Source organism: Hemicordylus capensis, chromosome 1 (assembly GCF_027244095.1).
Source record: "Hemicordylus capensis ecotype Gifberg chromosome 1, rHemCap1.1.pri, whole genome shotgun sequence".
NCBI classification, from domain to species: domain Eukaryota; kingdom Metazoa; phylum Chordata; class Lepidosauria; order Squamata; family Cordylidae; genus Hemicordylus; species Hemicordylus capensis.
Genome location: NC_069657.1, coordinates 81,446,880 through 81,460,735, shown reverse-complemented (window position 1 = coordinate 81,460,735; position 13,856 = coordinate 81,446,880). Strand labels below are relative to the sequence as shown.

Here is a 13,856-nt window from a genome sequence, read left to right as displayed (position 1 = left end):
CTATTAAACTCTGAGGGGTCCAAGGCAGGCTTCTTCACAATAGGTCTAATAATTGTCTCCTTTTAACAAGGAGGCATCCTGCCCTCCCTCAGATAGGTATTTATAATTGCCACCAGGCTCTCCACAACAACCCCCTTGCCGGATAATAAAAGCCATGTTGGGCAAGGATCAAGCAGACAGGTGGTAGGACGCACCGTACCAAGCAGCTTGTCCACATCTTCAGGAGTCACAAACTGAAATTGATCCAGTCTAACCACACAAGAGGAGTTGCTGGATATGTCTGCATCTGACACTGCGATAACTGTGGAGTCTAAGTCTAGATCGACCTGAATACGAGAGATTTTGTCCACAAAAAATTAAAAGCATCACAGCGGGCAACTGATGGTTCTAAATTCTGATTCAAGGGAGTAGGGGGCCCTACTAGCCCCCTCACAACCCTGAGTAGCTCCACTGGATGAGAGTTTGCGGAAGCAATACAGGCAGAAAAGGAAACTTCTTTGCTGCATGTATAGCCAGAGCATAGATCTTTAAGTGTGCTCTGTGTTGCAATCTGTTGGATTCAAGTCGAGTCTTCCTCTACTTGCGCTCCAGTCGTCTACCTTCCTTGCCGCTTCAGCTCTTGCAGATCTTCTGTATACCAAGGAGCCATTTTTGAAGTGGGTTGGAGAGGACACTTAGGAGCAAACATGTCTACTGCCCTGGTGAGTTGATTATTCCAATATAGGTTTTCTTTTCCTGTTAACGATCCTATATCTGGGTCCTTGCCAGCTCATTAATGTTGTGATAGGAGATTGGGGGTGTGCCATGCTTATCTGGGTAGTCATAAGAGCGTTTAGCTAGGCTAATCCCATTGCAAAGAGGGTTAGCTGTTTCGCTTGTGAAGGTCTCTTTGACCTGGGTCTGCCGGCTAACTTCCTCCCTTTATGCAAGAGAAGCCATGGGGAACTCCCTAGTTCTGACCTCTGGCAGTGCTGCCCATGTTTGCTTGTGCCAAGTGACCAACTTGCAGTTTGCCAAATATGAGCATGTGCAAAGTTCACAATCCTGTGAGCTTAGGTAGCCAAGATGGAGGTTGCAAGCCCGCAAGATAAGCTGTTTCAGTAACAGTTCAGAATCTGACATATTCTGCCTTGGCAGAGTGTGGTGGGCTATTCGTTCGGTCAGTAGACGTGAAGGCCTAACTATGAATTTGTTGGTAGACGTCAGGGCTGCACAACTTCAGCCCCCCCCCCCCCCGGATCTTTGACTACAGCTTTCATCATCCCTGCCTATTAACCACTGTAGCTGGAGATGGTGGGAGTTGTACTCCAACAATTATCTATCATATTTCTGAATTGTAAACTGCCTAGAGATGCAGGTTTTGGGTGGTATAGAAATATGTTAAATAAATTCAATATTTGTACACTGCCCCAAACCTTCATCTCTGCGTGGTTACAACAATATAAAACAAATTAAAACAGAAATGAAAACCTTAAAATGATTTAAATAGTGAGAGGGCCGAAGTTGTGCAGCCCTGCAGTAGAGTAACAGAAGACTCATCTTGATAACCTGAGGAACTTCTCTCCAGACCTTTTTTATTGTGTAAATTAAAACATAGAAAGAGGGAATTATGACAAAGAACAGATGTTTCAACGTATGTACATCAGCTTCAGTGTTCTATATCCCACTGTTTAAAATCCACACTTATATCCAAGACTTCCCCCCAATCTAATTAAGTACCTGGCTAACACATAACAAGCGGGGGAGGAGAGAGAAGGTGAAGGTTGATGACTCACAGCTATACCTGGTTATCGCTGACACTGAGAGAGAAAATCCTGGAAGAGACAGGTATTAGACAAAAATGTTATGTGCACCCTTTAATAGCCTATGTACATTCAGATTTCCGTCATTTCTTCTTTGCCATTAACTTCTCTCCTCAGTTTATCCAAATATAATGCTTCCCTTATCTTCCTTTTAAGTGTACAATTTTCAGATTCTAAAATGCTTACTTTGAGAGCCATTGTTTATGTTTCATATGTATCGACCATGGTTTTCCGCTATTTATGTATATAGAATCTACTTAGGTGTTCTTTGAATCTGGTGACCAGATGTCTTTCTGTTTTCCCTATGTAATTTTCACCACAATCTCTGTAATTTTCACCTAAGGAAAATTACACTTAAAAAAGACAAATCCCTTGCTCCCATATGCTACTTTTAAACTAATCTTAAGATCAGGAGGTGGTCCTACACAACCATCCCACAGTTGCACCTCTCTTTGTTTATAAATATACATTTAAACTGATTCTCTATTAATAAAACACTAAAAAAAATTGAGGCAAATCTTCACAAAAATCCACTTTACACCAACCACAACTAGCACTCTGAAACAGCACAGAGACTGACATGACTTCAGAGATATCACATGGTTTCTTGCTAAAAGTAAAAAAACAACAACCCTCAAATACACTAAAACATAAATGAAAAAAGAACCCTTACAAAAAGTGTAATTAAAAGTATTTAAATCCTTTAAAGATAAACAACATGTGGCATTGTGCAATTCCATGTGGGGAAAAAGAAAGAAAAGGCAAGCCATTCTTTCAAATGCTACTTTAGCCGTGAAATATTCTGTAGCTTGGGAGAATACATTTTCTGCCCAATGCCACCAGCCAGAGTTCATTAATACAGATGGGAATTCATCCATATAGGAAATCTGGGGAAGCCATTGTCATGAGAGTCATAGGAAGTATTAATGGAACTGCCCCTGGATGATTGGTGAATATCCCAAAATTGGGTTTAGGCTTTGTGTGCGGAATTAGTGAGCGGGGGTGGAGCAGTTCCATGTCAGAATAATTTTTGTGCAAAGCTTCAGTTACAAGAAAATGAACTGACAGAGGTTGAAGTTCAAAAACAAGCAAGGTTTTATTGTAGGGTAGGGGTACAGTGGAATAAGAAAGTTGATTAAAGCAGTACAACTACTAAAAATACATTACAAGTCTAAACAGATAACTGCAAAGAGGAAATTTACTTAGTGTTCGAATTAAAATAACTTCCAGGCTGGGTAGAGAAAGGAGGCTTGAAAGAAACAGGTTTTTGGGTTTAAGAAAGCAGGTATAGGGAGACCCAGAGGGGTGCAGCGATTATCATACAACATCGTCCTTCCCTTAGTGGTGATTGGACCCTCATGGCTCTGGCGCAACATAAGGACCTCTTTCCTCAGGGATGGAACCAGGCAGTGAAGAACCAAAGATAACTTGGTTCAATAGCAGGGATAAATCCAAAAGGTGTCTGTTTTCGTGTAGCCAGCTTCTAGCAGCGAGGTGAGCTGGATAGATTGGGCCAGGCAAGAAGGCCAGTCTGGAGGCTGGAAGTGTGATTGGCATGCAGAGCAAGACATGGCTAGATGTTATAGCAGGTGTCAGGTCTAGCGTCCAAAGTGTGGGTGACTCCAAGGGATAGAAACCAAATGAAGCACACTGGCTGAAAGAACGAAGGGCAGTTATAGCCCAAAATGTGTCCTGAGGGAAATTTCCTTATCTTTCCCTTATCTTAGGGCAGTTCCGGGGAATCTCAAACGGTTCCATTGTCTTTTTTTACTGTGCTGCACTACAACACAATGTTTTGAATAGGTCAAGTACACCCTATATGTAGATGGAGTGAATAAACGTGCAAACACAGTGAAGCTTTTCTTTTCATCCTTGAGAAGAGCTTCTTCTGGGTCTGCAGGAAGAGCGGGCTTAGCCCGCTCTTCCTGTAGATGAGCAGCCACTCGTAGCTGGGTGGCCAGATCGGCTGCCCACACAACTGCCGGCTCCATCATGGAGCTGGCTGGGGCTGCGGGGATTGGGGGCTGCATGCCCCCGGAAGGTCCAGGATGCCCCGCGCAAGTGCGCGGAGCATCCTCGAAGGACCCCCGAGCCTGGGAGATTGCTTGCAGCCTCCCGGTCAGGGGTCTACTCATGCGTCGCCGTGCATTGCGGTGACACACGAGCAACGAAATGAGGTTAATGGAGCACTCACTAGCCGCCTTGGGAGCACTGGGCTTGCCTGCGACCCCGGTGGTTCCCATGATCCATGGAAAATGGGCTAAGCTCCCTTAGCCCACTTTCCGTGGATCGTGGAAATAGCCTCAGTATCTCTTAGGTCAGAAGAACCTAGTAAACGAATAAAATGAGTACACATCTGAGATTCTATTACCCACTTAGCTCTTTTCTGATAGGAAGGGAGTTGCATTGCAGAGCCTTATCTTACTTCTCTGCTGAGGTAATTGGTTTTATCTTGTTTGAGGCATCTATGGAAGGGAGGTAAATCAAGAGGGGGTCAATCTTTGTGCATAGAGAGACCTTGAATGAGAAGTTTACTTTTGCGAGTTAACTTCAGAAGTCTACTTAGGCATTCCCAAACATATGGAAAGGCTCAAGGCTAGTACCCTATCAATTTGGCTTTGGTAGCTGCTGAATCTGGGGGTAACTGTCCCACTGCCTGCTAAGTGACTGGTCCCCATGTGCCAACAAAGAGAGAGTTCATGATCCCATGAGGCTCCTGAGCATGTTAAAAGTGAGAAGTACATTACTGACAAATTTCTTTTTTATGGCTGAATAATTATCCGTTTACTTTAGAACTTTTACCAATCCCCTGGAATTTAGACTGGAGAGATAAAAGAATTGGACAGAACCTATTACCTTTGGTGGAGAAGTTTGAAAGTAGAAGTTGTTCTGTGCTTCTTTTCTATTGGAATAAGGATTTTAAAATGCTACTGGCTTACCTTTCCAGGGGAAGTTCAAAAGCGGAGGATTCTGCATTTAAACGGTATTCAGCATGGAGACCTTGACTTTATTTTACCTGAAATCTTGCATTTGTTACTCAGCTAAGTTGGGACGATAAATTAGAAGATGTATGACCTCCCTATATTCTTCCTTTTGTTTAGCATTGAAGAATGCATTGGAATTCAGTTTTTTGGCCAAATCTTAAGAGGATAAATTGGAATGGGGAGGGGGATTGTCAAGTGGTGGTTTTACTTTATTATTTCAGAAGGTTTTACTATAGTGGGTTTATGTATTTTTATTTTACACGAAAGTTAACTTACCTTAGCTGTGTATCCTTTTGTTGCATTTCATTAAGTTGTGGTTTTTGAAATTATTTGGTTTTTTGGAATTTACGGGAAGACCTGTGGATCAGAAGGATTTTGATTTATGAAACCTGATTACTTTTCCTCCCAGATGTAGGTTACAAAAATTAGTTCCTGCAGTGTTTCGTCTCCCCCCTCATGAAAGAATGTTCCAGATACTGTTTCTATATTAACCCTTTGTTAAGTGAAGGGCTTGACTTCTAAATGTTTAATTAATTTCCACTGATTTGAATTTGCTGTAGCTGGGTTCTCTATTATTATTCTGTTTCCATGCAGGGGTGTATGATATACTTATCATTCTCAGTCTTTAGTGCTCCTCCTTGCCGAGATATTTTCAATACAATGGAGTCATCTTCTCTTTTAAAGTTTACAATTCAGTGCTAATCTTCTTTCTTTCTTTCTTTCTTTCTTTCTTTCTTTCTTTCTTTCTTTCTTTCTTTCTTTCTTTCTTTCTTTTTCTTCTTTTTCCTCTTTTCTGGCATTTCTTTCCCGTTCTCTTTACTGATATATGATTAATTTAGGGATTCATTTAAGGGTTTTAAATTGGGGCATAATTAACTAGTACCGTGTTTCTCCGAAAATAAGACAGTGTCTTATATTAATTTTAGCTCCAAAAAATGCACTAGGGCAATTAGCGGTACATCAGAAATTACTGCTAGGTCTTACTTTCGGGGTAGGTCTTACTTTCGGGGAAACAGGGTATACCTTATACATTGCCTTCTCAATGTATCCCCAGTGTTTACTGCTGTTTTTATTATTATTATTTAGGGAATTCTATTTAAGGTTTAACACTGATAATAACCCAACCGAGAATTTGACTCTTTATGAAGTGCCCGATAATGTAAACGACTTAAGAAATCCTCACACATAAGCCAGTAGGTCCTTTGATTTGTTTTTTAGGGAAGAAATGAGAAGATATTAAGAATTAGGAAAGAAATTAAAGCATACTAAGAATTCTTCTTCCTTCCCCCCACCCTGACGTTTCTTTCCCTTTCTTTTTTCTGATATGTGATTAATTTAGGGACTTATATAAGGGTTTATAATTTGGGCATAACTAACTGGTATACAGGGGCGTAACTACTATTAGGGAAGGGGAGGCGGCTGCCTGGGGGCCCCCACGCCTCGAGGGGCCCGCCAGAGGCAAGTCACATGACTATATATTGTGAACTGTGTGTGTATCAGCGAGGGGCCCATTTTAAAATTTTGTCTCTGGGCCCACTTCAGCCTTGTTACGCCCCTGCTGGTATACCTAATACATTGCCTTTTCAATGTATTCCCTGCGTTTACAGCTATTTTTAAAAATTTATTATTATTCAGGGAATTCTATTTAAGGTTAAACACTGATAACCGAATCGTGAATTTAGATTCTTTATGATGTGCCCGATAATTTAAATGACTTAAGAAATCTTCACATATAAGCTAGTAAGTTTTTTAGTTTCTTTTTAAGGAAGAAATGAGAACATATTAAGTTTTAGAGAAGAAATGAGAACATACTAAGAATTCAATTTATGGGCTATAAATATTAATATTTTTTAAGTCATAGACTGAAATTTGCTTTGATTGATTAGATTCCAGTGTATGACATTGTTATGCTATAATATGCAGATTTAATAGGATATGAGTGATTAAGAGTGTTCCAGTTACAGATTTTCAAATTCTCCATTGCAATATTTATTTTAGAATCATAATTTTTGTTTGTAACAGGCTTCTTTTTGGACACTTTTAGAAATTAAGAAACCAACTTTAGTTTCATTACCACAAAAATGGTACTTCTTCTTAAGCACTATTTTTAAATAATCCCCTTCTTTTTTCTTCCTTCATTATTTTTCTTTCTTTCTCTTCCCCTAATGGTACTCCTGGTGTCCGTTACTAATATTATACAACAATGTCTTGTGTGTGTGTGCACGGGATAAGAATTTTAAACTGCAGAAGTTGTGTATAAATGGTTTTGTGCATTTGTTCTTTATTGCTAATAATTTTACTATTGAGATGCAGGCATTACAAACAAGTGGAAGAAGTTGAGAAAGATTAATTGGAGTGCGGGGGAGCAAACTGATTATTGGTGGCTTTAATACAAAATCATCTTAGAAGGTCTTGTTATAGCGGTTTCGAATAATCCAAGTTTGCATGGACTTACTGTTTTGAAACCTGATTATCTATTCCCCCATGCGTAGTTGTAAAATCTAGTTCCGGCAGTACCAAGTCTCCCCCTTCATGATATTTTTAAGGGTTTTTTTGTTGATCCTTTATTATATGAGGGTGGAGGCTGTTAAACTAATTAATTATCATCAATTAAAACATTTTGTATGTATACACGGGGACAGGATGGGGGTCTTGATTGCAGAACAATAGTGGATATATGGCTCTGTGGTTATAATATTTACATCATTTTTGTTATGGCATTATCTGTTTTTTCTTCCTTGCTGATCAATTCTTTTTATCATACCATTAGTGAACCTAATTACCAAACTGCTATACAATTAATTAATTCATGGGGGGCTTTCTGGGTGAGGTTCATATCTTTTATTGATATTTACTCATTTATATACATTTAATTACTATTATTGTATCTTTCTTGGTTTCTCTGCTGATGGTTAAGAGCATGTTTGTAATCACATACGTGTTGGATAAGAGCATGTTTGTAATCATGTATGATCTCAGAGATATAACTTCTTCTGTTTCTATTATATTAATAAAAGCATTATAAAATCTTTTTTTTAAAAAAAGTGAGAACCATATGCTTGTGGTTTCTGACCAAAGCAGAGAGGCTTCTGGGAGCCTCTTTATTGTGTTATAGGGAGAGACCAGTTCAACAAGAAGTACAGGGAGGGACTCTGCCTCCAACTAGGATCAATGCTCATGGCATGTGGTTACACCCCGATAGTATTGGTGAATAAGATCTAGGATTTCTTTCCTCATCTTTTGTGGCACAACGATATGATTTCCTTTTGTTATTAGTCCATTTGATTCACTAAGCTGACCACATTCACAAATGTATCACTTAGACAGCTCTGAAGTGTCATTGATATAGTTAGGCCACCCATTTCTGAAATACTGTAAGACTTCCTGAAATTCTGGATCATGTTGAGTAGCTGTTCCGATCTGAAGAAGCCGCTTGATGTTTCCATGAAAATTTGTACTGCACCATCATAAGCTTGTACTTCCTTCTCTAGGTCAGGGTTTCTTAACCTTGGGTCCCCAGATGTTGTTGGTCTACAACTCCCATCATTCCCATCCATGGCCTTTGTGGCTGAGGATGATGGGAGTTGTAGTCCAACATCTGGGGGCCCAAGGTTAAGAAACCCTGCTCTAGGTCATAGGAGTTTTCCTGCTGTGTGGGATTATGTGATAAGATGTCTGCAAGTACCAGCTTTTTCCCTGGAACATATTCCACTGTTAGGTTGAACCTCATCATTCTTATCAAAAAGTGTAGACATCGTAGTGGTGCTTGATCCAAATCTTTCCCCTTTATTAGGGTCACCAAGGGTATGTGATCAGTGAGCAATCTGAAGGATGCTAGACCACACAAATATCTGTAGAAGGTTTCTCAAGCCCAAACACTGGGTAGGCATTTTTACTCTTATCTGTTCATAACGTTATTCTGTTTCTGTAATCACTTGTCCTAAGAACTCCAGTTTGGCGAAAAATGCATTTTTGTTTGTTTAGTTTAATTCCAGACTCCTGGATCAGATTTATTTGTTTGTTTGTTTGTTTGTTTACTATTTTATTTATTAATCAAATTTGTACACCGCCCCAAATTTTCATCTCTGGGCAGTTAGGATTTAGGATGAGGGTTAGAGTTTTATCATGCTCTTCTGGTGATGTGCTATGTACTAACCATATGGCTTTATAGTAGATCACATGCAAATTATATAGCAAGCTAGGCTGCATCTGTTGCATATCCCAACAGTTTTAATATTCAGATTCCAAATTCAGTTGAAGCAAGAGCTTCTTTAAGTCTCCTATCTGAAAATATTCATTGTGTTGGATAATGTACTACTTTACAGTTGTCTTGCTCAGGAGGTCAGTGTGCATTGTTGTAGCTGTGCATGATTTTGTAGCTCATTGGCTGGCCAAGAACAATTTGTTTCTAGAAGTTAACCATGGAGATGAATTTTTCTGTTTCTGGAACTGAACAGCAAAGTATTTATTCCATACTATGAACAATTGGATTGTGAGGATATTTTCTTCTCTAAATTTCAGGTTGGGTGGAACTATATCAGCATACAAGATCGTGCCAGATGAAATAGAAGAAATCAAGGTATAGTATTTGCTGTGTTTCAGTATTTTAATGTGTCTGTTTTTTGTTGAAAACCTTCCATCGTATTAAAGGGGAGGGGGGAACTGAATGCATACCGAAATATACAGTGATGCTTTTGCTACTGAATTTAAGAAGTGCCTATTTCAGTAGCTAACATGACATCTGGAACAATCTGCATAATTAATGAACAGCATAATGGAAAAATTGGTTATGTCCTTTTCTTTTAGTTGTCGAAGTCCCTTTTGTGAGGCAATTATTTTAGCTGCATGTCTAAGAAGTCATGTGTGAATTAACCTGGAAAACAGCACAAAGGCTATTCTATCAAATGTTTATTTTAGCTGATATTTTCATTCATGCTATTAAGAATTATTTAAATAACAATTTGGTTCTGTGTATGTTTCTAGTGTAAAAGTGTACTAAATAAACAAAGTGAATTTACTAATTTCATAAATAAAATGCCTTTTCCCCCCATTTGGAACTTAATATGGCCAAAATGCCACCACACTAAAAAAAATCTCTGCAACGCCACCCAAAAGAAAGGGGGAAAGGAGTCAGTGGGGCAAATTGCCGGTTTCTTGAAGGGAAGTATTTACTCTCTTTGGCAACAACCCTGGGATTATTAAATCAGGTTACATTTAACATCAAGGAAAGTTCTTGTATCACCTTCTGCACAGATGAGATTAGTCTACTGGTATTAGACCATGTCACAGTCTGTAAATTAAGATGTGACTTTTATTCATTTCCAGTACTTTAATTGCTAGTTCAAGAATTGTTGAGGGCTTAAGATAAAGCCTGTTGTTAGCATACCCTGTGAGAAATCTGAAGTAACTGTTGGAAGGAGTATATGGGATTTGTATTGATTTCCCTTGTATGAGTTCAGTTTTAAAGGAAACATGCAAGTCACAATAAAGTCCACATGGAATTCTCCAGTGAGCCAAGAAAGGTGCTTGTGTGTGTGATCAAAATATAATCAAAACAGGGATAAAACCTATAAGTGTGCGTGTGTGTGTATTCTGTTTCAGCAAGTTCAAAAGTAAGCTTCAGGAAGTGGAATTTAAGGAACAGGAGAAGAAAGAATTGTACAGAAGCAAAAAGTGGGTGGTTTGTATCAGCTACAGTTTGGGAAGGAGAAAAGACAGGGAATGGTGGAGGCGGAGGTGGTGGTGGTGATAACTGCTTGGTTTTACTTTTGATAAGAAAAAATCTGGTTGGAGTAGGTTGCACAAAAGTGAGGCGATTTTCTTTTTTCTTTCTTTTTTTGTCGTCACCAAGCTGAGTACCAGTTGCATGGGAGTAACAGCAGGAGAGGGGGTATGCCCTCAACTCCTGCCTGTAGGCTTCCAGTGGTATCTGGTGGGCCACTGTGTGAAACAGGAAGCTGGACTAGATGGGCCTTGGGCCTGATCCAGCAGGGCTGCTGTTATGTAGAAGGCCAAATCAGGTGAAAAACAGATTGGTCAAAGAAACATTTATTAACTTCTGTTATGTAATTCACCCCACCCCACCCCAAATACATACCTTTTAGTAAAGCTTTCTAATTAGGCCTCTGGAAGCCTGCTATAAACACATAAGAAGAATCCTGTTTGGATCAGGCCAAAAGTCCATCCATTTTATTTACATTGGACCAATAGATGCTTCCAGAAAGCCTGTGGTAAAATGAAACAGCAGTGATCTATTCTGCTACTGCTGGTCTTGTTAAGGTTGTTGTCCAAATAGGGCACTTCAGTGACCCCTACTCTAGAAGCTACCTCTTCATACATTTACTGTAACCACTCAATACTCTTTGAACTGCACTTTTTTGTAGGCAGTCATGACACCAAGTCAGTAAGGGTGGATTTCGTTATCCGCAGGGATTCTGTTTTCTGCTACAACTGTGGATAGCAGAACCGTGGATAATAAGATCTTGAGGCAATGGGAATTGGGGGTTATTATTCATTCATTCATTCATTCATTCATTCGATTTTTATACCGCCCTTCCGAAATGGCTCAGGGTGGTTTACAATTAAAAACAGAAACCATTAAAACCAGCGAGCCAGCATGGTGTAGTGGGGATCCAGCGTGGTGTAGTGGTTAGAGTGCCGGACTAGGACCAGGGAGACCTGGGTAAAAATCCCTATTCAGCCATGATACTTGCTAGGTGAATCCGGGCCAGTCATGCATCTCTCAGCCTAACCTACTTCACAGGGTTGTTGTGAGGAGAAACTTAAGTATGTAGTACACCACTCTGGGCTCCTTGGAGGAAGAGTGGGATATAAAATATAAAATATAATAATAATAATAATAATAATAATAATAATAATAATAATAATGCCAATAACAAAACAGAAATATAAATATGAACACCAATTAAAAAACATCTTAAAAAACAAACTAGCAGAACAATTAAAACCCTGAAAACCAGGTTAACATTAAAACAATTAAAACTAATTAAAAACCCTGAAAGGCCAGGCCAAACAGATGGGTTTTAAGGGCTCTCTTGAAGGTCAGGAAGGAATTAAGATTGGGAATTTCTGCTGGGAGTGCATTCCACAGCCCAGGAACAACTACAGAGAAGCCTGCCTCTGAGTCGCCACCAAACAAACCGGTGGTAACTGGAGACGGACCTCCTCAGATGACCTTAACGTGCGGTGGGGATCTTGTAAAAGAAGGCGCTCTCTAAGATATCTTGGACCCAAGCCATCTAGGGCTTTAAAGGTAATAACCAGCACTTTGTATTTTGGCTGGAAACATATCAGCAGCCACTGTAACTGTTTCAAAACAGGCATCATATGGTCTCTCCGGGTTGCCGCAGAGACCAATCTGGCTGCCGCATTCTGAACTAACTAAATTTTCCGGACTATGTACAAAGGCAGCCCCACGTAGAGCGCATTGCAATAGGCAAGCCTGGAGGTTACCAGCTGATGCACCACTGTTTTGAGGTCATCCTCTTCAAGGAATGGGCACAGCTGTTGAATCAGCTGAAGCTGATAGAAAGCACTCCTGGCCATGGTCTCCACTTGAGATACCAGGGTGAGGCTTTGGTCCAGGAGTACTCCCAAGCTGCGCACCTGCTCCTTCTGGGGGAGTGTAACCCCATCCAGCACAGGAAGATCTAACTCACCGCTCAGATTCTGAGCCCCCACAATGAGCACCTCCGGCTTGCTTGGATTCAGCTTCAATTTGTTATCCCTCATCCAGCCCATTACTGCCTGTAGGCAGGCATTTAGAGAATGAGTGCCATTTCCTGAAGATGAAAAGGAGAAGTAGATTTGGGTGTCATCAGCATACTGATAACACCCATCACCAAACCTCCTGATGACCTCACCCAGCAGTTTCATGTAGATGTTAAAAAGCATTGGTGACAGAATGGAGCCCCGAGGAACTCCATATAACAGCTCCTGTTTTGAGGAGCAACTGTCACCAAGCTCCACCATCTGGAATCTACCTGAGAGATAGGAGCGGAACCACGGCAAGGCAGTGCCCCCTATCCCCAACTCCCCCAGGCGATCCATAAGGTTACCATGGTCGATGGTATCGAACGCCGCTGAGAGATCCAGAAGAACCAGCAGAGTTACACTCCCTCTGTCTATTCCCTGGTAAAGGTCATCCATCAGGCTGACCAAGACTGTCTCAACCCCATAGCCAGCTCTAAAGCCAGTTTGAAATGGGTCTAGATAATCAGTTTCCTCCAAGACTGCCTGGAGCTGGTCGGCCACCACCGTCTCAATCACTTTGCTCAACCAAGGGAGATTGGAGATTGGCTTGTAACTGTCCATCACTAAGAGGTCCAGGGAAGGCTTCTTTAAGAGTGGTCTAACCATTGCCTCCTTCAGAGAGGGGGGCACCCTACCCTCCCTCAGCAATACATTTATGATATTAACTAGGCCACCTCCAACAATCTCCCTGCTAGATAGAAGCAGCCAAGTCGGGCAAGGATCCAGAGAACAGGTGGTAGGCTGCACTGCCCCAAGCAGCTTGTCCACATCCTCGGGAGTCACAGATTAAAACTGATCCAATCTAATAGTGCAAGAGGGATTGCTGGACACCTCCTCCATAGACCTTGCAGAAATAGTGGAGTCCAAGTCGGCCTGAATACAGGAGATCTTATTTGCAAAGAACCCATTAAAGGCATCACAGCAGAGCAACTCCGGGGACCAATTGGAAGGAGAAGGAGCAGAAATGAAACTCCTCACAACCCGGGATAGCTCCGCCGAGCGTGAACCTGCAGCCTCAATGCGCGCAGACCAGAATCTCTTTTTCGCTGTGTGCACTGCCACTGCATAAGCCTTCAAATGGGTCACATGCTAAATCCTGTCAGATTCGAACCGAATTCCCCTCCACTTGCACTCTAGTCACCTACCCAACCGCTTCAGCCCCCGCAGCTCCTCAGTGCCATTTTTGCAGCAGGTCGAAAGGGACGCTTAGGAGCAATCATGCCTACTGCCCTGTTGAGTTCCCTGTTCCAGGTTCCCACCAGGGCATCGACAGAATCACCGGCCACACCAACGTCAA

At 41.1% G+C, this 13,856-nt stretch overlaps 1 protein-coding gene across 28 annotated transcripts in view; it reads left to right on the top strand.

Annotated features, from left to right (window-relative positions):
* Positions 1-13,856, top strand: part of GPHN (gephyrin) — a 556,374-nt gene that overhangs the window by 179,359 nt on the left and 363,159 nt on the right. For 26 of the 28 annotated variants that reach the window (XM_053285016.1, XM_053285048.1, XM_053285057.1 and 23 more), the window contains exon 3: positions 9,308-9,365. In XM_053285016.1, coding sequence (XP_053140991.1) covers positions 9,308-9,365 — 58 coding nt within the window. Of the gene's footprint in view, positions 1-8,579; positions 8,669-9,307; positions 9,366-13,856 lie in introns of all 28 variants that reach the window. The other 2 variants (XM_053285118.1, XM_053285086.1) reach the window with 1 other exon arrangement.